This window comes from Leopardus geoffroyi, chromosome X (genome assembly GCF_018350155.1).
Source record: "Leopardus geoffroyi isolate Oge1 chromosome X, O.geoffroyi_Oge1_pat1.0, whole genome shotgun sequence".
Taxonomy (NCBI): Eukaryota; Metazoa; Chordata; class Mammalia; order Carnivora; family Felidae; genus Leopardus; species Leopardus geoffroyi.
Window position 1 is genome coordinate 57,652,435 of NC_059343.1, and position 27,509 is coordinate 57,679,943.

General features: G+C 39.1%; 1 protein-coding gene across 2 annotated transcripts in view; it reads left to right on the forward strand.

The window, feature by feature from the left end:
* KIF4A (kinesin family member 4A) overlaps positions 1-27,509 on the forward strand; it is a 124,022-nt gene that overhangs the window by 38,489 nt on the left and 58,024 nt on the right. For both annotated transcript variants that reach the window (XM_045472699.1, XM_045472697.1), the window contains 6 exons: positions 8,329-8,445; positions 9,056-9,231; positions 15,627-15,688; positions 22,854-22,986; positions 24,925-24,983; positions 25,090-25,195. In XM_045472699.1, the coding sequence (XP_045328655.1) occupies positions 8,329-8,445; positions 9,056-9,231; positions 15,627-15,688; positions 22,854-22,986; positions 24,925-24,983; positions 25,090-25,195 (653 nt within the window). The remainder of the gene's footprint in view (positions 1-8,328; positions 8,446-9,055; positions 9,232-15,626; positions 15,689-22,853; positions 22,987-24,924; positions 24,984-25,089; positions 25,196-27,509) is intronic.

Consider the following 27,509-nt stretch of genomic DNA (forward strand, 5'->3'; position numbering starts at 1 on the left):
CCTCTCTCTCTCCCCCTCCCCTGATTGTGCTCTGTCTCTGTCTCTCAAAAATTAATAAACATTTTAAAAAAGTATTAAAAAAAAAAGGAATGACTATCGATGCAGACAACACCTTGGATGGATTATTGTTATGCTGAGTGGGGAAAAAAAAAGGCCAGTCTCAAAAAGTTACATACTGTGTGATGCCATTTAAACATTCTTGAAGTAGCAAAATTAAATAGGAGAACAGATTAATGGTTGACAAGGGCTAAGGATTGGGGAGTAAAGGAGTAGGTGTGCATATAAAGGGTAGCACGAGAAAGCTGTGTGGTGATGGGACAGTTCTGTATCTTGATTTTGGTGTTGGTTACTTGAAGTTATACACGTGATAAAATTGCATAGAACTACACACACACACACACACACACACACACACACACACACAGAGTACATGTAAAAACTGCTGAAATCTGAATAAGCTCTGGGGATTGTGCCAATGTTAATTTTCAGGTTTTCATACTGTGCCATAGCTGTGCAATATGTTACCATTGGGGAGGCTAGGTGAATGATGTATAAGACCTTCCTGTACGTTTCTTTGCAACTTCCTGTGAATCTAAATAATTATTTTGAAAGAAAAACTTTTTTAAATGCACTATAATAAAAAGCATTTTTTTCTCTTTCCCCAAATCCATAGTCCACATTTCTACATATTTTCTCTTTCTATACAAATAGAGGCGTATAATGTACTCTGATCTAGTCTACCCTTTATTTTTTTCACTGAAGGATATATGTTGGAGGTTGTTCCATGTGGAGCTCTACCACATTCTTTTTTATGTCTATATATTGTATAGATAGACCATTGTATTTATTATACCATTCCCTTACTGATGAACATTTAGATTGGTTCTAGACTTTCACCATTACAAAGTAAGCTCTAGTGAACATTCTTCATTCTTAGTATATGACATGATGGGGATTCTAGATGACAGAACCTTATTTAAGGTTTTGCATCTAACTTTTCCTATAATTTATTCTGGTGACACATTACCAAGAATATCCTGATTCATCATATGTAGCTGTGAATTATAAACACTTTTTTTTTTAATTTGAAAAGAGAGAGAGTACGCATGAGCAGAGGAGAGGGGCAGAGGGAGAGGGAGAGAGATCATCTTAAGGTGGCTCCACACTCAGTGCAGAGCTCTACATGGAGCTCGGTCCCACAACCCTGGGATCATGACCTGAGCCAAAATCAGGAGTGGGACACTCAACCAACTGAGCCACCCCAATGCCCCTAAACACTTTGTAACAGTCCAAATTACAACCTCAGGATTCTCCTCAATTATTTACCTGATCTGGGAGTTTCACATGATAGGACATTTAAATCCAAAGTTGTATCACTAGCAATATCTTTTCTAGTTTATGTTATGTAATAACTTTAAATGCTTTTAACAGGATACTTGCAAAGTTTACAAGAAGCACTGAAACTATCTTTTTTTAGTGCCATTGGCTAAGTGTTTCATATGCACTTTCTCATTTAATCATTTTTTCTAGCTTTTATTGAGATATTATTGACATATATGTAAGTTTAAGGTATACAGTGTGATTATTGGATACATGTATATATTGTGAAATGATTACCATAATAAGGTTAGTTAACACCTCTATCCCCTTACATAACTACCATGTGTCTGTGTGTGTGTGTGTGTGTGTGTGTGTGTGTGTGTGTGTGTGTCTGGTGATAGCATTTAGGATTTACTCTCTTAACAACTATCAAGTATACAATACAGTAATGTTAATTATAGTCACCATGCTTTACATGAGATCCCCAGAACTTATTCATCTAATAGCTGGAAGTTTGTATTCTTTGACCAACACCTCCCCATTTCTCTCACTCCTCAGCCTCTGGCAGCCACCATTCCACTCTCTTTCTGTGAGTTCAGCTTGTTTAGATTCCACGTATAATTGAGAACATACAGTATTTGCCTTTCTCCATCAGACTTATTTCACTTAGCATAATGTTCTCAAGGTTCATCCATGTTGCAAAAGGCAGGATTTCCGTCTTTTTTGTGGCTGAATAATATTCCTTTGTATGTATATGTGTGTGTGTGTACACCGAATTCTGTGTATCCATTCATCTATTAGTGGGCATGTAGATTGTGAACATCCATTTGGTACTATACAACTGACGATGATGCGGTGATAAGTGCATGAATTTGAAGAATTGCCTCTGCCTGGTGTTTCGGTACAAACTTGTACTATAGTGGTATAATAACTTGCACGATTTTCCATGAGCGAGCATGTGACCAGGGAAAAGTCTATGCAAAGCCACAGCCTTAAAATACACTTTGCGAAACATTAAGACATGCACACATATTAGAGGTATTTTCAAAGACTGTAGAAAAATTAATTAACCTTGCTGCACAAAAAAATGTGCTGGTAGACTTCAGCATGTTAAGATTTGAAATACAGCACACTGGAGTGAGCTGTGTAAAGGCAGTTTTTAAAATAGTTAAAATGACTGTAAGTAGTGGTGATGATTACATAACAGTGTGAATGTACTTAGTGCTACTGAACTGTACACTTAAAAATGGTTAAAATGGTAAATTTTATGTTACATATATCTTGCCATAGTAAGCTCCAGGCTCTGAGCTGTCAGCACAGAGCCCAATGTGGGACTTGAACCCACGAACTGTGAGATCATGACCTGAGCTGAAGACGGACGCTTAACTGACTGAGCTACCCAGGCGCCCCTATCTTACCACAGTAAAAAATTTAAAAAAACAAAACCCAAATGACCGTTGCAGAAACTCTGAAGAATCTCTGTGGTTCCCTAAAGTATCCCTAAGGTTCTGAGGGACACAGTTTGAAAACCACTGCCCTACGTGAGAAATACAAATACCTGAGACCGACCTATCTGTCGTGCATTTATGATCTCTCCTGAGCTGCCCTCTAACCTGATTATTTGTCACTCTCCATCTTATAACTTGCATTGTATTCATACTGAATTACCCGTAGTTCTTCACAAATATGTGCCTTGGCATATGCTACTTCCTCTGCCTGGAATGCCCTTGAACTGTTCTTTCCTACTCTTCCCTCCTCCACTGGCACTGTTCTAGTCATCCTTCACAGTTCAGCTCAAATTTTTCATTCTTTTCTGAAGCCGTCTGTTACCTTCCCAGGTAAAGTTTACCACTCCCTCTTATGAGAACCCATTTCGACTACATGTATACTTTAATGTTATATTTGCAATTATTTTTGTTTGTGCATCCATCTCTCCCTGTAGATTATGAGCTCCTTGAGAGTGGAGATTGTGACTTATTCATCTTTGTATCTCTAATACCTAGCACAGTGCCTGGAACATTGTGCCTGTTCACTAAGTGTTCGATGAAAAGGACTCAGATGTGTGGGGTGAGAAAAGAGACGAGTCCAGAATGTCTCAGGTTTGCTGTTTGTTGGATGACTGGTTAGATGGCGAAAAAATGGGAAGGAACAGTGGTAGAAGTGAAATAGATTTACACTGAAAGATGAATTCTGTTTTGTCCAGTATTTTTATGCAATGCCTCATGGGCACAGCCCACTGGAGGTTATTCAGTAAGCAGCTAAAATACAGCTCTGGACAACAGGAAAGAGGTCTGGTTTGGAGATGCAGATTAGGGAGTCATTCTTATCGGTATTTATTGGAACTCTAGGCTGTATAAACCCAGGGAGAATATATATAGTAAGCAAAGAGCTTAAGGCAGTTTCAAGAGAATATCAACATTTAATGGGTGGGTATTAGAAAAACCATCCCATTAAGTAGCCTGGGAATGATGGAGAATGGGGAACACATTAGTTGCATGATTCTGGGGCAGAGACTTGAGAGTTCCAGAGTTCTTTATATGCTTTTTCTACCTATCCCCTCTTATCAGCCTCAAGTCTGTCCCCTTTCCAATGTACCTGGTGCCTCTGAATAAATCAGCTCATTTTCATAGAGCATAGAGATTAAGGCCATGGACTTTGGAGCCAGACTGCCTTTGAGTCCTGACTCTGCCACTTATTAGCTGCATGACCTTAGGCAACTTCCCTAACCCCTTTGTGCCTCAACTCTCATATCTGTCAATACAACTATGATCATACTTCATAGGACTATTGTGAGGATTAAATGAGTTAATATGTATAAAGTACCTAGAATAGGTATACACTATATAAACTTAGCTGTTATTGTCACTGTCGTCATTATTGTCCCTCCAAAGGCTCTTTAGATTGAGGCTTCTTCCATCTTGCTAAGTCCGTTATTGCTTGTCTACGTGTACTCTAAAAATATGTTGAAACCTCCTCTATACTGATATTTCTCTCCTATGTTCTGTGATCTTGTGGGTGAGTACTTTTAAAATTCCTTTTAGTGGTGTTTTAAGGAGGGAGAGGAGAGAAATGCTGGTGGTCAAACTTCCTATAATGCTCTGTGTTCTTTTTGTATATGAATTTATTTGTTATGTTGATCTCTGTGAAGCCACATCGAATTTTTTATTGGAATAATTTGTGACTAGATAATTACAGTTTTATGTTGTGAAAGCCTTCTATCCTTTTTCTCTTTTAGACATCCTGTTCCCAGAAAGTTAGCTGTCTTTTTTCCTGAATTTTGTGGATCTGTTTTCTTAACATCTACCATACTGGTGTATGACTGTGCCCCTCAGTCCCCAGCAAACAGATTCCCATCATTTTACTTCTATAATCAGTTCTTCCGTGTGTATCAGCTTGAAGGCCAAAGCAGCCATTTCCTTATTCACTTACAGTATCTTCTGAGTGAAGAAACTGTTATCAGAATAGATTAGGAATTTGTCAGGTGCTGTCTACTTTCAGCCTCATGTAATTTAGTAGAGATCCAAATAATCCAAGTTTGTCTACCCTATTAATAAAAACATGTTTGGGACGCCTGGGTGGCGCAGTCGGTTAAGCGTCCGACTTCAGCCAGGTCACGATCTCGCGGTCCGTGAGTTCGAGCCCCGCGTCGGGCTCTGGGCTGATGGCTCGGAGCCTGGAGCCTGTTTCCGATTCTGTGTCTCCCTCTCTCTCTGCCCCTCCCCCGTTCATGCTCTGTCTCTCTCTGTCCCAAAAATAAATAAACGTTGAAAAAAAAAAAAACTTAAAAAAAAAAAAAACATGTAGGTAGCACTTTGTAGATCAAATTTGATTTTTATCATAGTCCCCTGAGGTAAGGTATGTATTACACCTATTTTATGAATAAAGGAGAGTTTCAGTGGCTTATCCAAGCTCACACATATTGGTAAGTGGCAGAGGCAGTCTGAGTGAAGATTCTGTCTCCTAATCAAATTCCCTTCTACTCTGTCCCTTCTCAGTACTTACTCCTATAAGTTTTGTGATCCATTGCAGTAACAGATCATTTCCTTTCTCTCTGACTAGGCAGACCATATCAGTACTATATTACTTCCATTTTTCACCCCATTTTACTTGGTTATCTGCCTTAGGCTTGCAGATATTTTCTTCACCTGTAGAGCAGGGTTTCTCAGCTGTGGCACTATTAACATTTCGGATCAGATCATTTAGGGGGGGCTGTCCAGTCTCTTGGTAGGATAGTGGCATCCTTGCCCTCTACCCACCAGATACCAGTAGCACTGCCTGCCACCCCACAAATTGTGACAACCAAAATGTCTCCAGGTATTTCCAGATGTCCCCTAAAAAGTAAAATTTGTTTGTTGCCATAGTAAATAAACACCCAAAAATGTCAAGTAGTATTCTTGATCCTCTCCTTGCTTGATCTATTCTCAATCTTAGAATAACTTCTGGTTTTATAATTTTATCTGGACATTTTTTTCTCCATAGCCATCATTGATCAGAAATTTAAACCTCTGCAAACATGTTCTTCCCAGTCTTTATGATGTACACTCCATCCATGTCATGAACTCATCATTTTAAATCTCTTAACAGAAAATCAGATCCTGTTTCGTGATGGGTTCTTTCTAGAGAGACATTCATTTCCCTTGCTTCTTTCTATTCCAAAGCCCCAATTCTCATTTGAAAAAGAAAAAAAAAAACAGCCTCTTTATACCCAAGTGAATGATTCTTGCTTAGATCAAAGTTGCCATAGATTCTTCTCAGGGTTCATCTAGATTTTTTTATTGTTGTTCTTGTACGACACTATAGATGGAAGTTTTGCTCAGCAGGTTTGAAAAACCTCAGCAGTCTATTCCTTAACATCCCAGATGGGATATGAGCCAATGAGATGGAACTGTGTTCTGTTTGGCTCAAAGGGGAAAGAAAAGAAAGGAATGAACTAATACAAGGATTAGTACAGGTATTGGTGAGCAGCTTTGATAAATCTCAGCAGACTCTCCTTCACATCCTGGGTAGGATAAATGGCCCTGAAAAATGGTATCCCTTTCAGCTGGCAATAAAAGGAAAAGACAGGAATGGTTGCTTGAAGGGATTGGTTTTGTTTTAGATTTGGGAGATTTGAGCATGTATAGAGACTGAAAAGAAGGAATTAGTAAAGGGAAAATAAATTGAAGATCTAAGAGAGAGAGAGAAGATCAAAGGTTTCAAGGTCCCAGAGAAAATGGGGGGGACTAGAGACACCAGCACACTAAAGGGGAAATAAAGGTGGTTATTTACTCCTCTGAAACAAGGAGAAGGATGAAGGAATCAGTAACAGCAAAGAAAAGACTGTGAGGTGAGGAGAGGGAAAACCTTCCCTTGCGGATAACTTTGATCTCCACAATGTATTTGTTGAAATCATCCACTAATAGAGTGAAGGTAGATTTATAGTCTTGAAAATGATGAGTGTTTAGAATAGCTGCTGTGGTGAAGTAGGAATGAGGAAGAAAAGATTGCTGCCTGATGAAGTGTTCAGCAAAAGTCAGAGAGCAGTGTTTTATAATGAATGGATCTAGTCCATTTAGTTATGCGACTTTCTCCAGCATTGCAGCCTACAGTAACTTACACACACACACACACACACACACACACACACACACACACACCACAGTTAGTTTAATGTGTGACTGGGAATTGACATCATGGGAAGCCAGAAGGTCATGGGTCTAGTGAGTGCTTGAGAAAGCCTAACTGAAATGATCGATCATAGTGTCCAGAATACATAGTTTAAGGCCCAGGGGAGGATGATCTACTGGGAGTATTAGAAAGTGTCAGTAAATTGGTGGCTATAATAAGGGTGAAGAGCAGGACCCATGAAAGAAATGAAAAGCTAGTAGAATGCAGTCAGAGAGGAGTTTTGGAGCTCAGGATCTTGTAGATATATAGTTATTTCTGGTTGTATGGGAGTCCACAGTATGGCTGAGTAAATAAAAAGGTAGAGTAGCATTAAACAAAAATGATACCATTTATTTATCATTTAACTTTGTATAATTATCTTTTTTTATTTTTGAGAGAGAGAAAGCGTGAGTGGGATAAAGGCAGAGAGATGGGGATAGCATCTGAAGTAGGCTCTGTGCTGACAGCAGAGAGCCCAAGGCAGGCCTCGAACCCCCGAACCATGAGATCATGACCTGAGTCGAAGTCGGACACTCACCTGACTGAGCCACCCAGGCACCCCACTTTGTATATCATTTAATTCTCCACCACAACCCAATGAGGTAGATAGATGTGCCTCATTTTAGAGCAGAACCCAAAATCATATAGGTAGTCAGTGATAGAGCCAGGATTAGAACCTAAGTCTATCTGACACTAAAGCCTGTGCACTTAACCACTATACTATGTAGCCTTTTCACAGTAAACATAATCATGGGAAGGTCAGAGGCTTTAGAAGGACCTCAGAAATTATTACAGGGTTTAAAAAGCAAACTTTGGAATTCAAGAAGTGGAAAAGAATCTTTACCCTTTTTAAAGCAACAAGAGAAAATGTATTCCTCTGTGGTGTGAAAGAAAAAGCATAGGACTTAACCGAAATCCTAAGATGGAATGTCAGGCCTACCACTCACCAGCTGTTTGACCTTAGACAAGTCATAGAAACTCTGATCTAGTTTCCTTATCTGTAAAGTGAGAATGATAGTAAATATAATTTAGTGACATGATAAAAAATAGCTGTTCATCTAATTTCTCAGCACTAATTTGAGAATTAAAAGTGGTAATGGATATAAAAAGTAAATATACAAATTGTTGTTGTCATGGTGATAGTTATCTGTCTTTCTACTTTGTTTCCATGGGAAAGGGCAAGAAGTCTCAACAAATTCAGTTGTGTATATCCAACATTTAGACCTTTGTTTTCAGAAAAGTGAAGAAGATCAAGAAGTCTCCTTAAGACTGATGATTTAATATTTCTGTGGGGTTTTTATTTTATGTAGGTGTATGTTCAATGCTTTACCAAGCAATTTAAATTGTGTTTCCTGCTACTAGGCATTAATATTAACCGAGGCCTCCTGTGCTTGGGAAATGTGATCAGTGCTCTTGGAGATGACAAAAAGGGTGGCTTTGTGCCATACAGAGATTCCAAGTTGACTCGACTGCTTCAAGGTAAGCCCAGAGTGCCTCTAAAAATAAGAGAGTAACTCAGAGTAATAGTGCTGAGAAGGTAAAGACGGGATCGGTGAACAGATTTTTGGACTATCCTATACAGAGCTATCTAAGTGATAAATTGGAAAGAGACCAATTAGTAGGCAGGCTTGTAAGATAATGGAAAGGTGTCTTCATAGATGGGTTTGAAAGCCAAGAAATCTACAGAATGCCAACTGAACTTTATACTTTGTAACCGAAAATGAACTTGATTACTGTTTATTAGTACTTGATAAGCAGAATTCCCTGAATAATTAAAACCTACCTAGAGAGGGCATCCTAAGAATGTTTAATTCCACTAGTGGCTCCTAACTTACTTGTGCTAGGCCTGAGTTGTTTTAACCCAACTAACTGCCAAAATCACAGTCTTACGAATGGGGACACATGGAACAGGATTCTAAACTATATCATTTATGCAACAAAAAATCTTAGTATTTTTACTAACAGGAAATTTGCAGATTATTAAAAATTTTTTTCTTAGAGCTCTGAGTTTGAAGGCACCCACCTAAATGGACAGCTTTCCTTGCATCCTGCTTGTTTGATTTTATTTCCTCCTATTGTTATTTTTCAGATTCTCTAGGAGGTAATAGCCATACACTTATGATAGCCTGTGTGAGTCCTGCTGACTCCAATCTAGAAGAAACATTAAATACCCTTCGCTATGCTGACAGAGCAAGAAAAATCAAGAATAAACCTGTTGTTAATATCGATCCCCAGACGGCTGAACTTAATCATCTGAAGCAACAGGTAAAAGGGACTTAAAATTTGATGGGAAAAATTTAAGTGTATGAGTGGAATGATAGAGCTTCTGTTTCTCAGCTTCTCCTCTACCAGAAGTTTAGAGATGTTAGCTAAGCATTCTGTTGGTTTGGGAAAATTCTAAAGTAATTCCTGTTAACATGTTTATTGTCATCTTTAAGATTTGGGGGTGGCATTGGAGATTTCACTGATAAAAAAGTAAGCAGTGGGAGACAAGGCAAGAGAGGTAGGCAAGAGTCAGATCCCGAAAGTTCTTACATGACCGCTTAGAGAATTTGAAATTCAACCAGAAAGCTATGGGAAGCTATTGAAAGTAAGTGGGCTACATGGTGATATGTGTGCTTCAGGGAGATCACTCTAGCAAGTATACAGAAATAGATTAGAAGTAGGTATAACTTGAAGTAGGAAAACAAATTACAATAGTACCCCCCTTATCCATGATTTCACTTCCCACAGTTTCAGTTTACTCATGGTCACCCATGGACTGGAAGCAGGTGATTTTCCTTCTCACGTATTGTCAGAAGGTTAATAGTAGCTTAACACTACATCACAGTGCCTATGTCATTCACCTCACTTAGACACTCATCACGTAGACATTTTATCATCTCATATCATCACAAGGAAAAGGGTAAGGACAGTACAATAAGATATTTTGAGAGGGGGGGGGATCACAGTCACATAACTTTTATCATAGTATATGATTATAATTGGTCTATTTTAATTTTAGTTACTGTCAGTCTCTTAGTTGCATGATTTATAAATGAAACTTTATCATAAGTATGTATGTATAGGAAAAAGCATAGTATATATAGAGTTCAGTACTATCTGCAGGTTCAGGCATCCACCAGGGGTCTTGGAACATATCCCCCACAGATCTACTGTAGGCTATTATAATAACCCAGGTGAGAACTATGGCCTAAACTAAAGATAGTAGCCATAGAAATAAAGAGAAGGGTACAAATTAGAAAGAAAATAACCCAAGGAGGTAGAATGTCTAGAGCTTGCTTGGTAACAAATTTGATGTGGAAGGGTCAGTAAGTAGGGAGAATCAAGGTTGTTCTCAAGTTTCTTGCTTGGACAACTGATTAAAATGGTAGTACCAATCATTGAGTCAGGGAATACAGAAGGAAACACAGGGTAAAGTGAGAAAAATTTTTTAAAAATTAATAAAATTAACTATTTGTAATCACAGTGAAAAACATGGGTGAATCTCATAAAAATAATGTTGTGTGAAAGAACCCAGACACACAGTGGAAATGATGGAATTCAGTTTGGGGCATTTTGAATTCGAAGAACTTGGGGGACATGTAAGTAGAGTTTTTCAAACATAGCTGGCCTTTGGGTTTAATGTAGAGAGGTCTGAACTGAAGATACAGATTTAAGAGCCATTAGCATTTAGATGGAATCTGAAATTATTATAGAATGGATGAGACCAAATGGCACATTCAAGGTATTCACTAAATATTTGCTGAATGAGTAAATGGCCACAAAGAGAAGAAAACCAAAGACAGAACACTGGGGGAACAGCAGTTTTTAAGGAATGGGGAAAAGAGGGAAGACAAAAAAGAGAGACTAAGCAAAAAAGAGAGACAGACGGAGCCAACAAGTAGGAAGAAAAACAGTCGTATCATGGAAGACAAGGGAAGAAAGTTTCAAGGACCATCAAAAGTACAAAGTTATTTTTTTAAAAGTACAAATTTATAAAGAAGTGTAGAGCAAAATAAATACTGAAAAGTGTCCATTGGTTTTTTTTTCTTTTTTTTAACGTTTATTTATTTTTGAGACAGAGAGAGACAGAGCATGAGCGGGGGAGGGTCAGAGAGAGAGGGAGACACAGAATCCGAAGCAGGCCTCAGGCTCTGAGCCATCAGCACAGAGCCCGATGCAGGGCTCGAACTCACAGACTGTGAGATCATGACCTGAGCCGAAGTCGGCCGCTTAACCGACTGAGCCACCCAGGCACCCCTGTCCATTGGTTTTTTTAATCAACAAAGAGATTATTGGTGACTTCAGTAAGAAGAGGTTCAAATTGTTGTGGGATTGACAGTGAATGCTAGATAAGGAAGTGGAGGAAGTTGGTAGGCTCTTCTTTCAAGAAGGCAAAATGAAAGAAGGCAATAGCTAGGTAGTCAAGGGTCAAAGGATATAGGTCTGTTTGTTTAAAAATATGGAAGAAGCAGGGCACCTGGGTGGCTCAGGCGGTTAAGCATCTGACTTTGGCTCAGGTCATGGTCTTGCAGTTCGTGGGTTCAAGCCCCGTGTCAGGCTCTGTGCTGACAGCTCAGAGCCTGGAGCCTGCTTTGGATTCTGTGTCTCCCTCTCTCTCTTCCCCTCCGCTATTCATTCATTCTCTCTCTCTCAAAAATAAACATTAAAAAAAATTTTTTTTAAACATGAAAGAGGCTCAGGACGCACCTGGGTGGCTCAGTCAGTTGAGCATCTGACTCTTGTTCTCCGCTCAGGTCATGATCTCATGGTTTGTGGGATCGAGCCCTGCATTAGGCTTTGTGCTGAACTTGGAGCCTGCTTGGGATATATTCTCTCTCTCTCTCTCTCTCTCTCTCTCTCTCTCTCTTTCTCAAAATAAATAAAATAAACATTTTTTAAAAAATGGAAGAGACTTGAGCTAGTGAAAGAACCAGTTGGGAGAGACTGAAACTGAGAATAGGGACTAGTTGCTAAAAGGCCATCTCTAAGTAGTTGAGATCCTGGGCACAAATAAAGAGGGATTTGCTTTTGACCATGGAGGGGATACCTACCACCAAGACTAGAAGAAACAAAGTCAGAATAGGAAGAATACAGTGATAATAATTTAGAGGGAAAAGAAGGAAAATTGAGGGATTTTCAGCCTGATGACCTTTAACTTCTCAGTGTAGTTGGAAGCAAGGTCATCTTCTAAGAGCAAGCAACCAGATAATAGAGGGACTGAAGAGATCACAGAGGCTTGAAATCATGGAAATGGAAGAGGTAGCTGACTAGGAGCATGCATTTGTGGTGGTATCAATATAACTGGTTGTGTAACAGCTCAGTAGCTCTGGTAGAGGAGATGAGAAGGTGAGTAGTTGGATCAACCCAGGCTTGCAGGGGTCAAGTTTTCTTACCTTCCAGGGTACTCTTTATACTGGGAATCTAGTATTTCCCAACTGTGTAGTGTTCACTCCATCTCTGGCCTTCCTCCTTGGTGATAATAGCTACTATTCAGTTAGTCTGAATCTTCCCTTCCCTTCTCTTCCCCTATCTCCTTTCCTCCCAGGGGTCACTGTACAAAATACAAGTAATTTACCTGTTAACAGTATCATCTCAATTATAAAATACCATACTCAGTTCTGTCCCTCCATTTTGTTTCATGTGTATTTCTATTGCCAAAAATGCTCTTCTTCCTAGTCATTCATTTGTTCATTCATTCCAACAATAAATATGTATCGTACACTATTATGTGCCAGGTATTGTGTTGGGATACATTGTTGAGCAAAGGAGACACAGTCTCTGCCTTCATGAAACTTATTGCCTGGTGGGAGAGACAAACACCAAACACGTATTCATACCAACATATCATTATAAAATGAGATAGTGTGATAGGTAGGGTAGTATGACCGTATGGAACAGGGTCTTCTGTTATACATCTAAGCTGAGAAGGCTTCCCTGAGGTAGCAATGTGTGAGCTGAGATCTCAGGGATTGAGTAGGAAAAGAAGGAAAGAAAACAAGGAAGAGGCATCCAGGGAGAAGAAAAACCATATGTAACAAAGTGTAGTGGTTAAGAACATTGACACTGGAGTCAGACTGCCCACATTCAAATTCTAGCTTTATAACTCACTGGCTATGTACCTTGGGCAAGTTCTCTGTGCCTCAGTTTTCCTATCTATAAAATGGGAATAATTATACCTGCTTCATAGGGTTTTTGTGAGGGTTAGATGAATTAATACATGGAAAGCACTTAGAACAGTGCCAGGCATATACCAAGTCTGAAAGGGTCCTGATTTAGGAAGGCATATAGTGTCCTTGAAGAACTGACAGACTGCCAGTGTGGCTAAAGTGGAGGGAGCCAGGAAAGAGTATTCCAGTATGAGACTAAAGAAGAAGCAGAGACCTCATCAAGACCTCACGGACTGTGTTAAAAATGATCTTAAGTCGTGTGGTACTATTCATAATTTATGTTTTTAAAAGATGAGCTGGCTGCTGTGTGGAAATGGATTATAGTGGAGCAAGAGTGGATTCATGGAGACCACTTTAAGAAGTTACTACAGTGTGGGTTGCCTGGGCGGCTCAGTTTTTTAAGCGTCCAGCTCTTGGTTTCGTCTCAGATCATGATCTCACAGTTTCATGAGTTCGAGCCCTGTGTCTGGCTCTGTGCTGGCAGCGCAAAGCCTGCTTGAGATTCTCTCTCCCTCTCCTCTCTCTGCCCCTCCCCTGCACACGTGGTCTCTCTCTCAAACAAATAAACTCTAAAAATTTTTTAAAAAAGAAGTTACTACAAGTGGTCCAAGAGAGAGCTAAATAGTGGCTTAGACTTAGGGTTATGGTGACAGTGATGGAAAGAAATGACCAGTGGCTTAGATAAGGGCATGAGGGTTCGACAGCCAAATTTCTGGCATGTGAAGCTGCATGTTCACTGACCTTGAGTGCGCTAGAAAAGGACCAGGTTTGGGGATAGCAGACAACTAAGTGGAAATATTAATTAAGTACATAGTTAAATATAAAGCTCTAAATTAAAAAAGACTTGTGTTTGAGATAAATTTGGGAGTCCCCTGTTCATAGATGGTAATTGAAACCATAGTCAGAGATAAGACTTTAAGGAGAGAGTATAAAGCAAGAAGACTGATACTGGTTTTGAGGATTTATCATCTAAAGGACACTTGGTGTGAAGATTAGCCAAGAAAGAGCCTTAGAAGATCAGTTAGAAGAATAGAAGGAAAAGCAGGAAAGTATGGTATCTGGTAAGCCAACTGCTACCAAACAGTCAAGTAAAATGAAGACTGAAAAATGCCCATAGGATATAGTGACCTGCAGATCATTGGTGACCTTAGCAAGAGTTTTGTGAGTGGAATGCTGTAGGCAGAAATCGCATTTGAATAGGTTGAGCAGGTGAGAGAGGTGAACAAAAGGAAATGGAGGCAACAGGTATAGACGATGCTCTCAAACTTTGTGAAGGAGAGAAATAGGACAAAAGATAGGAAGTGGGATTGAGAAGGGTGCTTTTGTTTTGTTTTAAGATTGGAGAGACTTGAACATGTCTTAATCTTGATAGAAAGGATCCTGTAGAAAGGGAGACGTGGAAGATACAGAAGAGAGAGGGGATAACCGTGTGATTCATCAGGAGGCAAGAAGAGTTTGAGATCCAAAGCACAAGCAAGGAGACTGGTTGTAAGAGGTGGCACAGCTCCTCTTTCATCGTAGGAGGGAATGAGAGAGGATGAATGTGCATGCACTCTGGTTTAAGAACCAGCCCCAAGAAGCCTCCTTTTGACTGTTCTGGAATTTTATTAATTTGCTTCTTCTCAGAGGCCTAAAGTACTTAACTGTATTTTATGAATTCACATCTTCTATCTTCTTTGTCTCTTACTATTTCAGGCCATAGGCTTGTCTTTGTCAACTAGATTATAAACTTGAGAATAAAACACAGGAGTTTATTCTCGTATCCTCCTCATATTACCTGGCCTAGAGCTGAGTTTCACTTTAAAAAAAATAGATGCTCAAGGGGCACTTCAGTGGCTTCGTCGGTTAAGTGTCCGACTTGGGCTCAGGTCATGATCTCGCAGTTTGTGTGTTCAAGCCCCACATCGGGCTCTGTGCTGACAGTTCAGAGCCTGGAGCCTGCTTTGGATTCTGTGTCTATCTGTCTCTCTCTCTATCCCTCCCTCACTTTTTCTCTCTCTCTGTGTTTCAAAAATAAATAAACTTAAAAAAATTTTTTTTTTTAATGATTATTTTTGAGAGAGACAGAGTATGAGCGGGGGGAGGGGCAGAGAGAGAGAGGGAGACACAGAATCCAAAGTAGGCTGTGCTGTCAGCACAGAGCCCCACACGGGTCTCGAACCCACGAACTGTGAGATCATGACCTTAGCTGAAGTCGGATGCTTAACTGAGTCACCCAGGTGCCCCAACTTAGAAAAATGTTTTAAAAATAGACATTCGGTAAAAGTCATTGAGATGCTTAGGTAAAAGGAACAACTCAAGTTCTAAGTACTAGCTATTCATATAGTGCTGTTTGGACTTTTGTCACTGAATTGTCAACCTTGATGATTTCTGTAAGGCCTAAATATGCCTTAGATTTCATAGGCACTGAGTAGAATTACTCTATGGCTAATTGTAGTAATTTAGCTGACAAGGGATAAGTAGCTTTTGACTGGCGATTAGCTTACTATTTTTCTTTGCTTTTCCCAGGTACAACAGCTACAGGTCTTGTTGCTACAAGCCCATGGAGGTACCCTGCCCGGATCTATAAAGTAAGAGCCATAGATTAATTTTATTTTTTTAAATTTTTTTAATGTTTATTTATTTTTGAGAGCAGAGAGAGACAGAGCATGAGTGGGGGAGGGACAGAGAGAGAAGGAGGCATAGAATCTGAAGCAGGCCCCAGACTCTGAGCTGTCAGCACAGAGCCTGGCGTGGGGCTAGAGCTCACAGACCATGAAATCATGAACCAAAGTCAGATGCTTAAACAACTGAGACACCCAGGTGTCCCCCCCCCCGCTTTTTTTTTAATTTTTTTAAAAGAGTCGTAGATAAATTTTAAATGTATATTCTAACAGAGGCCATTTCTTCTGATGGTTGTTTTACCCTGATAGACTAAAGTTTCTGGTAGCATTTGGCATCAAGGTAGGGATCTTGCCAAACGTTCTAGTTAGCTTTGAGGCAGCCTGATGTGATGAGTTCTAGCCTCAGAAACTTATTAATTGGAATTTTACTGTGGCTGTTTATTCTCCCCCATTTATGTATTTGATTACTTATTTATATCCATATAGAATCATAGGTATTTATTTTATTCTATGGGCTAACATCCAATGCTATTGTTATTTGTTTTATTGCTCAGATTGTTCCTGTTTTGTCCAATAGGCTCTCCTTCAGGGGTGATTTTATGTTCTTCAATACACCCTCTAGTTTGTTTTTTTTTTCACCCTCCAGTTTTTAAGCATTTCTACAGAATGTTCCACACCCATCTTGTATTTTCCTCTCCCCAGTTCTAGAATCAACCATATCTCAAAAGAGCCCTGATTTTTTTATTGGAAAATAGTGTTTAGAAACCCAATCTGGGTGCTGGGTGTGCTTGTTGTTACTGGGGTGTCAGTGTTTCTAGGCCCTCTCAGCTGGTAGAGAGGAAATATCTGTATGTCTAGTAATGCACACATATACTCATATCTACATTTTTATATCTGTCTTTCTATATATTAATAGCCAGATTTTATACCAAATACCTCGGATTCCAGTCCAACACTACAGGGTTCATTTTAGCCTTCTTCCTCCTCCTATTTATAACTCCTTTTTCCAACAGTAAGACACCAACTCTTATTATCTACAATCTATTTACTTATTTGTTCAATTCCAGGATATACATACAGTAGTTTCAAAATTGCTAGCCCATACCCCTGTGAGAAACACTTTTATGAACTGGATTACAGCATTTACGTACAGTTCTTTTTGTCTTTAGGCTTAGAGTATCCAGGCAAGATACTGTTTCCCACAGTTACTGTTTGTATTCCATTTTGGGTTTCCCCTACGTCTTGGTTGGTTTTAATTGTTAGTTTATATTTCAGGTATGCAAAGGGTATATGAAATACTATCATGCTCTAAGAGTCAGAGTTATACAAAGAAGAAATACTCAGAGCAGAGCAATGCAAATCAAAACCACAGTGAAATATCACCATACACCCATTAGGATGGCTAGTAGTAAAAATACTGAATAACAAATGTTGGCAAGCATGTGGAAAAAATTAGAATCTTTGTACACTGTTGGAAGGATTGTAAAATGGTATAACTGCCATGGAAAACAGTATGGAGGCTCCTCAAAAAGTTAAAAATAAGAATAGCACATGATCCAGCAATCCCACTTCTGGGTAATATATCCAAAAGAATTGAAAGCAGGGTCTTAAAGAGAGATTTGCACACCCATGTTCATAGCAGCACTATTCCCAATAGCCAGGAAGTGGAAGAAACACAAATGTCCCGTCAGTGGATGAATGGATAAACAAATGTGGCATATACATATAATGGAATATTATTCAGCCTTAAAAAGGATGGAAATCCTATTACATGTTACAGCATGAATGAAACTTGAGGACATTATACTAAGTGAAATAAGCCAATCACAAAAAGACAGATATTGTATGATTCCACTTATATGAGATACTTAGTCAAATTCATAGAAACAAAGTAGAATGGTAGTGACTGGGACTGGGGGTGGGGAGGGGCAAAAGGGGAGTTGTTTAATGGGCAGAGGATTTCAGTTTTACAAGATTAAAAGGTTCTGGAGATCTGTTTCACAACAATGTAAATATACTTTAAACCACTCAACTGTACACTTAACAGTGGTTAAGACAATAAGTTTTTACCACAATTAAAAAAAAGAAAAAGAAAAATCCACAACAGAACTAGAAGAAAACATAGGCAAAGGTCTATGTGCTTTATAGATAAAGGTGAAAAACAGTGTAGAAATAAAAGCAATGCCAAAAAACTGTAAAAGAATAGACTGAGGGGGTGGTGGGAACAGAGAGTTGTTTAATGACTATAGAGTTTCAGTTTTGCAAGATGAGAAAGTTCTGGAGAGCCATTGCACAATAATGTGATTATACTTTACTGAACTGTACACTTAAAAAATGGTTATGATGGTAAATTTTGTTAACGTGTTTCTTACCACAATATATTTTGTGAAATGTCATTCCCTCTTCATCCCTGCTACCCTATTCCCATTGCACCCTTATTTCTACCACTATTCTCCCTCCTCCATATTGAACCAATGTCTTTAGTTTCTGGTCTAGCTTTCCTATATTTCTCCTCTACAAATGAGCATATACCTATTTATTTTTTTCATGTCCTCTTATATGAATGGTAATATGCCATAGATGGTCTTTGTGGCTTTGCTCTTTTCAGTATTGCCTGTAAATCATTTCTTATCAGTTCATAAAAGCCTTCCTCATTCTTTTATACAGCTGCATGTTTCTCTTATTGTACATACTAATTCATCCTCTTTCCTATGTATGGGCACTTAGGTTTGTTTCCAGTATCTTGTGATTACAAACATACTGCAGCAAATAACCTTGTGTTATTCAGTTCTCATATTATTAGTGACTTATCTTCAGGGTAGATTTCTAGAAGTGGGATTGCTGAGACAAAAGGTAAGTGCATGTGTGATTTTGTTAGATATTGCCATATTCCCCTCCAAAAGAGTTACGCCAGTATGCATTCCCAGTGGCAGGGTGTGACAAGGCTTGTTTCCCCATATCCTCACCAGCAGAATGTGTTGTCGTACTTCTCAATTTTTTGCCAATCCAATAGGTGAGAAATACTATCTCAGTATCTCATTTTTATTTTTATTTCTTTATCAGTGGATCTCAGCTTTTTTTCATGTTTCAGGCCCACTTTTATCTCTTTTTCTAGTGAATTGTCTATTCATATGTCTCATTTTCTATCAGATTTTTTTGATCCTTTGGCCCTTTTTGAAAAAATGTGGTAAAAGATACATAAAATAAAATTCACGACTTTAACCATTTTTAAGTATACAGTTCAGTGGAATTCAGTGCATTCACAATCTTATACAACCATCACCACCATCTTGCACAACCGAAACTCTGTACCTGATAAACATTAACACCCCAATTTCCCCTCTCCCCTCAGTCCTGGCAATCACCATTCTACTTTCATTTAATTATCTGAAGCACCTAGAATGAGTGAAATCATACAATATTTGTCTTTTTTGATTGTATTTTTTCACTTAGCATAATATCTTCAGGTTTCATCCATGTTGTAGCATGTGTCAGAATTTCCTTTCTTTTAAAGGCTGAAAAATGTCCCATTGTGTATGTATACCACATGCTGTGTATCCGTTTATCCTTCATTGTACACAGGTTGCTTCCACCTTTTGGCTGTTGTGAATATGCTGCCATGAATGCTTTAAGACCCTGATTTCAACTCTTTTTGGGTGTAGACCCAGAAGCTAAATAGCTGGATCATATAGTAACTCTTTTCTTTGATTTTTTAAATTAGACTGCCATACTATTTTACATAGTGGCTATACCGTTTTGCATTCCTACCAGCAGTGCACGAGTGTTCCAGTTTCTTCACATCCTTGTCAAACACTTGCTATTTTCCACTATAAAAAAAAAAACTTTTCCTAAAGTTTATTTATTTTGAGAGAGACAGAGAGAGGGTACAAGTTGGGGAGGGGCAGAGGAGGGGGGTACAGATGATCCGAAGCAAGCTCTTTGCTGACAACAGATAGCCTGATGCAGGGCTCAAACCCACAAACCGCAAGATCATGACCTGAGCCTAAGTCAGATGCTTATCCCACTGAGGCACCCAGGCGCCCCTCAACTTTTTGGCTATTATGAATTATGCTGTTATGAACATTTACCTGCAAGTTTTTGTACAGACATTATTGGGTAGATATCTAGAAGTAGGATTGCTGGGTCATATGTTTAACTTTTTAAGAAACTGCCAAACTTTTCCAAAGTGGGTATGATGTTTATATTCTCATGCTTCTGGATTTTGATTCATAATTAGAATGCCTTTCCCTATAGCAGGGTTAAAGAGGAATTTGTGTCCTTCTAGTACCTATGTTGATTATATTTTTTGCATTTTGTATTTTCATTTGGAGTTTATTCTTATGTATGTGTGAGCTTATTTTCTTTTAATATCCTTATTTTCCATAACTCTTAATCATTTTTTTCTTATTATAAAATTGATATGTTGCTTCTTGTAGGACATTTAAAATGAAAAATATAAAGAATAAATCTTGGGGCGCCTGGGTGGCGCAGTCGGTTAAGCGTCCGACTTCAGCCAGGTCACGATCTCGCGGTCTGTGAGTTCGAGCCCCGCGTCGGGCTCTGGGCTGATGGCTCAGAGCCTGGAGCCTGTTTCCGATTCTGTGTCTCCCTCTCTCTCTGCCCCTCCCCCGTTCATGCTCTGTCTCTCTCTGTCCCAAAAATAAATAAACGTTGAAAAAAAAATTAAAAAAAAAAAAAAGAATAAATCTTAAAACTGCCATAATTTTATCACCCAGAGATTACCACCCTTTATAATTTTCCATCTTTGGGTAATATAATCTTGGTTTCCTGATAATATTTTAAGAATGTTGAGTAAAGAAACAGAGGAAAGTGGGGTTCCCTTAAAGGGTCTCTTAAAGACCTATTCTAGTTTAACCAGTTTAGAAGCAATTGACCCATCTTCCTTTCCTTTCGGTTTAGCATAGACCTGTTTTATGTAAGACAAGTTTAATGAACACAAGGCTAATAAAACTATTCCACACTTCCAACCACCTAGAATATATTACAGGATGTAGTCTCAGCTACACAAGTAATAGAATAGATTCTAAGAAACAGTTGATGAATCAAATAGTGAACTCACCTGTTCAGTGTTCTACAGAAAAATAAAGATGCTACTTCTTTTCTCAAAAATGTATGTGTATATTTTAAGAAACATTTCATAAAAGATCTCACAAAATGTACAGTTCATATACATGAAATGTTTTTTGCTTTTTGTCCTAGGATTATATTCTTTTCTTATTGAATGTGTATCATGGAAGCTTTTGCATTGATTTTCTGTGTTTGTCAATTTGCACATGCTCGGCTAACTTGAATTCCTAGCATAGGCAATTAAATAGCCTGCGAAAGAGGAAACATTGGTGTTCCATTGTATTTTCACCCATTTAAAGAAATCTTGGAAATTTTTAGGAGGGCAAAACTATGGAGTTAAAAGTATCATTACTTTGGAGTTTGTCAATTTACATGAATGAAACATGGAGGTTTTCAGCTTAAACTATAAGGAAATATCAGAGCAATCTAAAATAACACTAAATTTACCAACAGTTTTTATTTATTTGTTTGTTTGTTTGTTTGTTTGTTTATATTTTAGAGAGAGCACATGAGTGGGGGAGAGGGACAGAGAGATAGAATCCCAAGTAGGCTCCACGCTCAGCACAGAACCCGATGTAGGGCTCAATCCCACGACCCTGGGATCATGACCTGAGCCAAAATCAAGAGTCAGACACTCAACCAACTGAGCCACCCAGGCACCCCCATTTATTTTTTCATTTTTTATTTTTTTTAAGTAGGTTTCATGCTCAGCGTGGAGCCCAGTATGGGGCTTGAACTCACAACCCTGAGATTAAGACCTGAGCTGAGATCAAGAGTCAGACATTAAAAAAAAAAAAGAAAAGAAAAGAGTCAGACGTTTAACTGAGCCACCCAGGCGCCCCAATAGTTTATTTTTATAATCAACATTTTAATTGAACATTCTTTCATAAGAGTCTTAGTAAATTCTCAGTAGTATAACACAAGACCTTATGGTTTGGCCTTGCTATTAACCTTTTGATGAAAAGCATGCTAAAATTTTCTGTGAGAATTCCTTGAGGTCTTAAGCTGGGTGAGAGGGCATCTATTTCCGAAATCCTTTTCGATCCTTTATTGAGATTGAGAACAGATGTTCCCTGTCCTTTTTTTTTTTTCCTCTTTATTATAGCCTTGACAACTATTCATTTTTCCCATCAGTCTCCTTCAGATTCAAATCTTCATATTTCTTCTGATCTTTTTTCACCAGTCCTATTTTCCAGTCTTTTAAACAATTAATCCCAGTAGATTACCAAAAACAAAAACTGTACCTCTCGTTGGTCTTTTCCATTAGTCTGGAAATGATATCAAGTAATCTGCATAAGTCCCAAAGGTTCTATATGTATTCCTTCAAACTATTTTGTTCCCTCCCACCCACGCCTATTTGATATGGACACAATTGTCACCACCCACTCTAAGCAATTTAAAATTGATAGACAAATGAACAAGAGGTTTTGAGTAAGGCAGGCATTTAGAAGGGAACACTTATTTATGGAGGGTTGTGAAATGTGCTCTCAGTGGCTGCTGGTCATTATATCAACTTTCTGACTTCCTAAATGCTATTTCCCTAAACTTCAGTAAATAAGCAGTTGACTTTTCTTGGGGTTAAATTTCACCCTGAGCTGTGTAACTTCTACCTCCCCCATACCTCTTCCTTCCCTGCTTCCCTAACCTTTAATGAGGGAATGAGGGTGGGAAGAAGAAAGAGAACACCTATCTTAGCTGCAGTTAGCCTTTACTTCTTAACTACATGGCACAAATAGATCTTAAACCAAGAGCCAAGGGTAAAGGTTAGTTAGTCATTTCTGTTGCAACCATGTCTGGTTCTGAATTATTACCGTCCCACAAATCATTAATTCAACATATTTCAGGCATATGTTTCTTATTCATTCAATATACTGCCTGATTGGAAGGGTAGATTGGAATGGACACACTTTTTTCCCAGATTTTTGGGGGTTAATTTTAAACCAGTCCCCCACACCTAAAAGGCCTGTGGGGTATATTTTTATCTACCTTTGATATAGATGTTATCAACAGGTATTTTTCTAATATGTTACTTTCTTTGCTTTAGTGTGGAACCATCAGAAAATCTACAGTCCCTGATGGAGAAGAATCAGTCCCTGGCAGAGGAAAATGAAAAATTAAGTCGTGGTCTAAGCGAGGCAGCTGGTCAGACAGCCCAGATGTTGGAGAGGATCATTTTGGTGAGGACCCAAGACTAAGCTACTAGCAATCTGGACATTTACTAGCTTTAGTTTCTGAAATGTTTAACATGCTTCTCATTATGAGAGACAAGTTATCTGGAAATAAATGGATTAATTTTACTATGTCCCCCATGGAGCCCCTCTTAAGCCCTCTACATACATGGGCTTATGATCAAACATACAGAAAAGTTAAAAGAATTGTACGGCAAGCACCTGTATATCCATCACAAAGAATCCACATGAATCGTATTTTAAAGTACATTTGTTCTAAAATGCCAGAGAGGGGGGCGCCTGGGTGGCGCAGTCGGTTAAGCGTCCGACTTCAGCCAGGTCACGATCTCGCGGTCCGTGAGTTCGAGCCCCGCGTCAGGCTCTGGGCTGATGGCTCGGAGCCTGGAGCCTGTTTCCGATTCTGTGTCTCCCTCTCTCTCTGCCCCTCCCCCGTTCATGCTCTGTCTCTCTCTGTCCCAAAAATAAATAAACGTTGAAAAAAAAAAAATTTAAAATGCCAGAGAGGAAAGAACCAGGACCTCCTGTCACCTTAAGTCCTACTTAATCTTTATCCGTAATACCAAGTAACTGTCCCCTCAGTAAGATTTTAGTTCTTCTCTATCTCCCTTCCTCTAATGTCATCACATTTCATACTCTGTCCTAACAGCTGCCGTGGTGAGATAGAACAGCTGGGAAATTAATGTTAATTCTTTTACATATGATTCATTTCTAAATAGTGGATCACTATGTAACTGATTACACCAATTCTGTATGCTACTACCTGTCTGATAGTAACCTGGATCAGTGCATGCTGCCTCTGTAGCTAATGTTTTTCTCCTAGTCTAAGTACAACTCAATCTTTAATAGCACAATGATTGTCAAAAGCGAAAATGAGTTTCCACCAAAATGTACTTGAACATCTGTAATTTATGCACCTTCATGCATCAGTGTGCTCTCTAGTCAAGGAAGCGTAAGCTGCTTAAAGATTCTTTAAAGGGGGCCAAACCCTATATCCATTGTCTATTACTAGGGAAAGGGTGAAAATGGGAGCTAGAGGATTTTTATATACAGTTTTCTGTCATCAGTGCTGTATTCTGTGCCTTGGGAGTAACTCTAGAGGCTGTGTCTCACACATATGTGAATGTGGCTGACATAACAGACAGTACCTGTTACTCTAGCCACATACCCATTTGAACTTTATAAGGCTGTCATAATGGCTTCAAGAAAGCTTCTTATTTGATGTGCCGTTGGAATGTCATAACAAGCACATTTTTGTCCTGTATAACCTACCCTTCCCAAATCTGTCACAGCATCTAGCACGTTACAGATACTGTGATTAAAATAAAATGGAAAATATCAATCACCCTTCCCAAATTGTAGTTCCCTCAGCCATTTCTTCTCTGCTACCATTCTTGTGCCTCACCCTTTTTCTTGCTTTCTCCTACTAAAACTAGCCTACCATATCAGATAGTGTAACTTGGGAAAAAAAGCTCAGCTCATATTCAGTGTGAGACCCTTTTATGTTTTAAATGCCCTTATGCTGGGGCTAGGAAACAGTATAGTGTAGGAGGCATTTTAAAGTAAGTGGGTTTTTTGCAAACAGGGAATAGCATGCCAGGAAGTATTGCTTTTTCCCCCAATTGCAAAGTTCTGTATGGAATTAAGGCTTCACACTCCACACCATAGTCTGAGCTTCATGGCAAGCATAAGACCCAGCTGCTTAGATGCTGTTTTTAGTAGCTCATGTTGACTGAAGGGCTAATTTCCATGACTCTGTTAAAAAAAATACATTTCTCACTAAATTACTAAAGCCCACTAAATCCTCTTATTATAGCAAAGGAGCCAACCTTTCTACCTAGGTTTTGATCCATTGGAGTAGGAGAGAGCGCATAATTAGGTGAGGCTGTTAGGCGTTGCCACTGATGATCTCCTGGGTCTCTGTTGCAGACAGAACAAGCGAATGAAAAAATGAATGCCAAGCTAGAGGAACTGAGGCAGCATGCAGCGTAAGTTTCATACCAAATGTTTCCTATACCACCTTAGTATATAATCACCGACGTTCTGGTCTTTGCAGTATGATTAACCTTCGGGTTCCTTTGTTTGAACTTTCAGCTGCAAAGTGGATCTTCAAAAGCTAGTGGAAGCTTTGGAAGACCGGGAATTAAAAGAAAATGTAGAGACAATTCGTAACCTGCAGCAAGTGATTACCCAGCTATCGGTAAGCCAAGTAGGGGCAGTGTAGATAGACATATTGCTTTCATTTGTTTCTCTTGATGCATATAAACATATCTAACTTGTGCCTTTGGCCAAAACAACTAGATTGTGAGCTGTTTGAGGACAGAGGTCATGGATCATTGCGTATGATCTGAATATTGAATTTGTTAAGTCAAAACACTCCTAGGTTACATATGCAATGGCACATCAGTATTTCAGTACTGTAATCCAATACTGGAAGCAGCAGCACAGCAGTGCAAAATTGCCTGGTAAAACAGGCAGCAGGCATTGATTTGCTGTCCTTTCAGTGCAGGCTAACTTAATAAGAGGCCTTGTACCTCTTACCTTGATCTTAAGTAAGCTGGGTTCTAACAGATAGCTTAGAGCAACCAGGGAATACCATAGTTCTTTTTTATAACCAGTAATAAATTCATTTGAATGATCGTTCTGTAAGTCCCCATTTTTATTTATTTTTAGAACTGTTACAGTAGTTGTGGGTGGGCTTGGGCTGCAGGTATTTGTTGTTTTTCCCGGAAGAAAAATTCTTACAATCCCACCACCCTAAAAACCTCTTTTATTTTTGGTGTTCCTTCTCTATCTTAGCCCTTAGGCATATATACGTTTCTTTTTTTAACTGAAGTCATGTTAAGGGGCCGTGGTTGATTAAGGGGTTATAGTAGGTTTTGTTCCATCTATACCCTCTTATTCATCATTCTGAAGCTGTGACATGTCTGTAAATGACTGGTGGTAATTTCTAGCTCTTGGGCAGAGGCTTTAACTTCACCACAACAGTGGTAAAATCTCAGGTCTTGCCCAGTGTTTTCTAGAGTTTTCAAAAGGGTATCACAAAATCATCTACACCTATGTTTTACTCTTAAAGAGTCCGTTTAAAAATATCCTACAGTATTGTGGGAGGAAGGGTTAGGATGAGTTCCAATAAGTTAAGTGAGTAAATTCCCAAAAGACTTGAGAGCAGTGTTTTAGAACAAGTAGTGCTATACAAAACTGCCACGAGCAGTCCAACAGAACAGTTCATTTATCCAACAAACAGGCCACAGCAGTTGAGAACCTGGGCCCCAGAGCCAGACACCACCCTAGTTTGAAGCCAATTCTGCCACTCAGTAGCTGTATAACCTTGCTAAGTACTGTATTAATATCAAAAGAAAATAATTTAAGTGACTCAAAAAGGACGTTAAAAGCCGATACACTCAGAGAGCACCTGAACTCCAGGTAACTCCTTGAGTGGAAGCAGAATTGGAGTTTTATAAGGTGAGAAGGGAGTGCTGTGTGTCCTTGTGGTTTGGCTCATGTAGGAGTTTTGTTGTTAATTGCTGTGAAACTTTTGGTTTGAGGCTGTTCCAGTTTTCATGCCTGTGGCTTAAATTAAGAACATTGGTGCAATCCATCCTACTAGCTCTCCAGTTGTTTTCAAGAGTCGTTCTTGCAACCCTTGTAGTTTGTTCACTGGTTAAGGTTCATAAGTGGGAGAGATGGCAAAGAAGGGGGAAGGAGGCAAGGAAAATTAGGAACCCTCTCTTTCTGTTTTAATCCTCTTACATTACCAATATGAGCAAAAGGCACTGACAACACAAAAGAAGGGGTGATTAACTGCCCAGAAAATTCAGGAAGTCAGTACAGAAGACAATGGGCCCTAAAAAAGGAATAGAAGTTTGCCACACAGACAATGGGGAAAATACAGTCTATACAGAGAAAAAGGTACATGTCAAAGCAAAAATGGTTGAAAGTTCAGAATGTGATAAGGACCTCGCTGTGGCTGAATTATAGAGTGCATGCCAGAGAATGGCTATCACAAGGTTAAATTTCACCATCTATAATTCCACTTAAATGTAGCTGAAACATCTGATTTATGAAAACCTTGTGTGAGCTGCCTCAGAATTAAGATAATCTAGGCTGCAGAACCATACTGGAACCGAAGCTTATATGATTACAAAAGAGTGATCCAGGACACCGTTGTTCATGGCCACCACAGCAATCTTAGAGGATTTCACACCATCTCATTTCTGGGGCTTTGGGTCACATGGGAAAGATGAAGGAAACCCATGGAAACAAGTTAATAACGTTAGAGAAGGCATATCCGCGGTGAGGATCTGGTGATATGACTGGTGACTGCTCTGCCTGTAGAGGAAATTGCTAGTGGTGGCTGACTCAGAGGAACTCTGTAGAATCTCTGTGTCTGCCACTGAAAGTCACTCGGCACATGCAGCCAGAAGGTACTAAAGATTGCCATGAGCTGATAAAATCCCTGGCTTCCCTCCACTGTCACGGTTAGGCAGAGTAAACCCTTTTGCCCAAGGGCT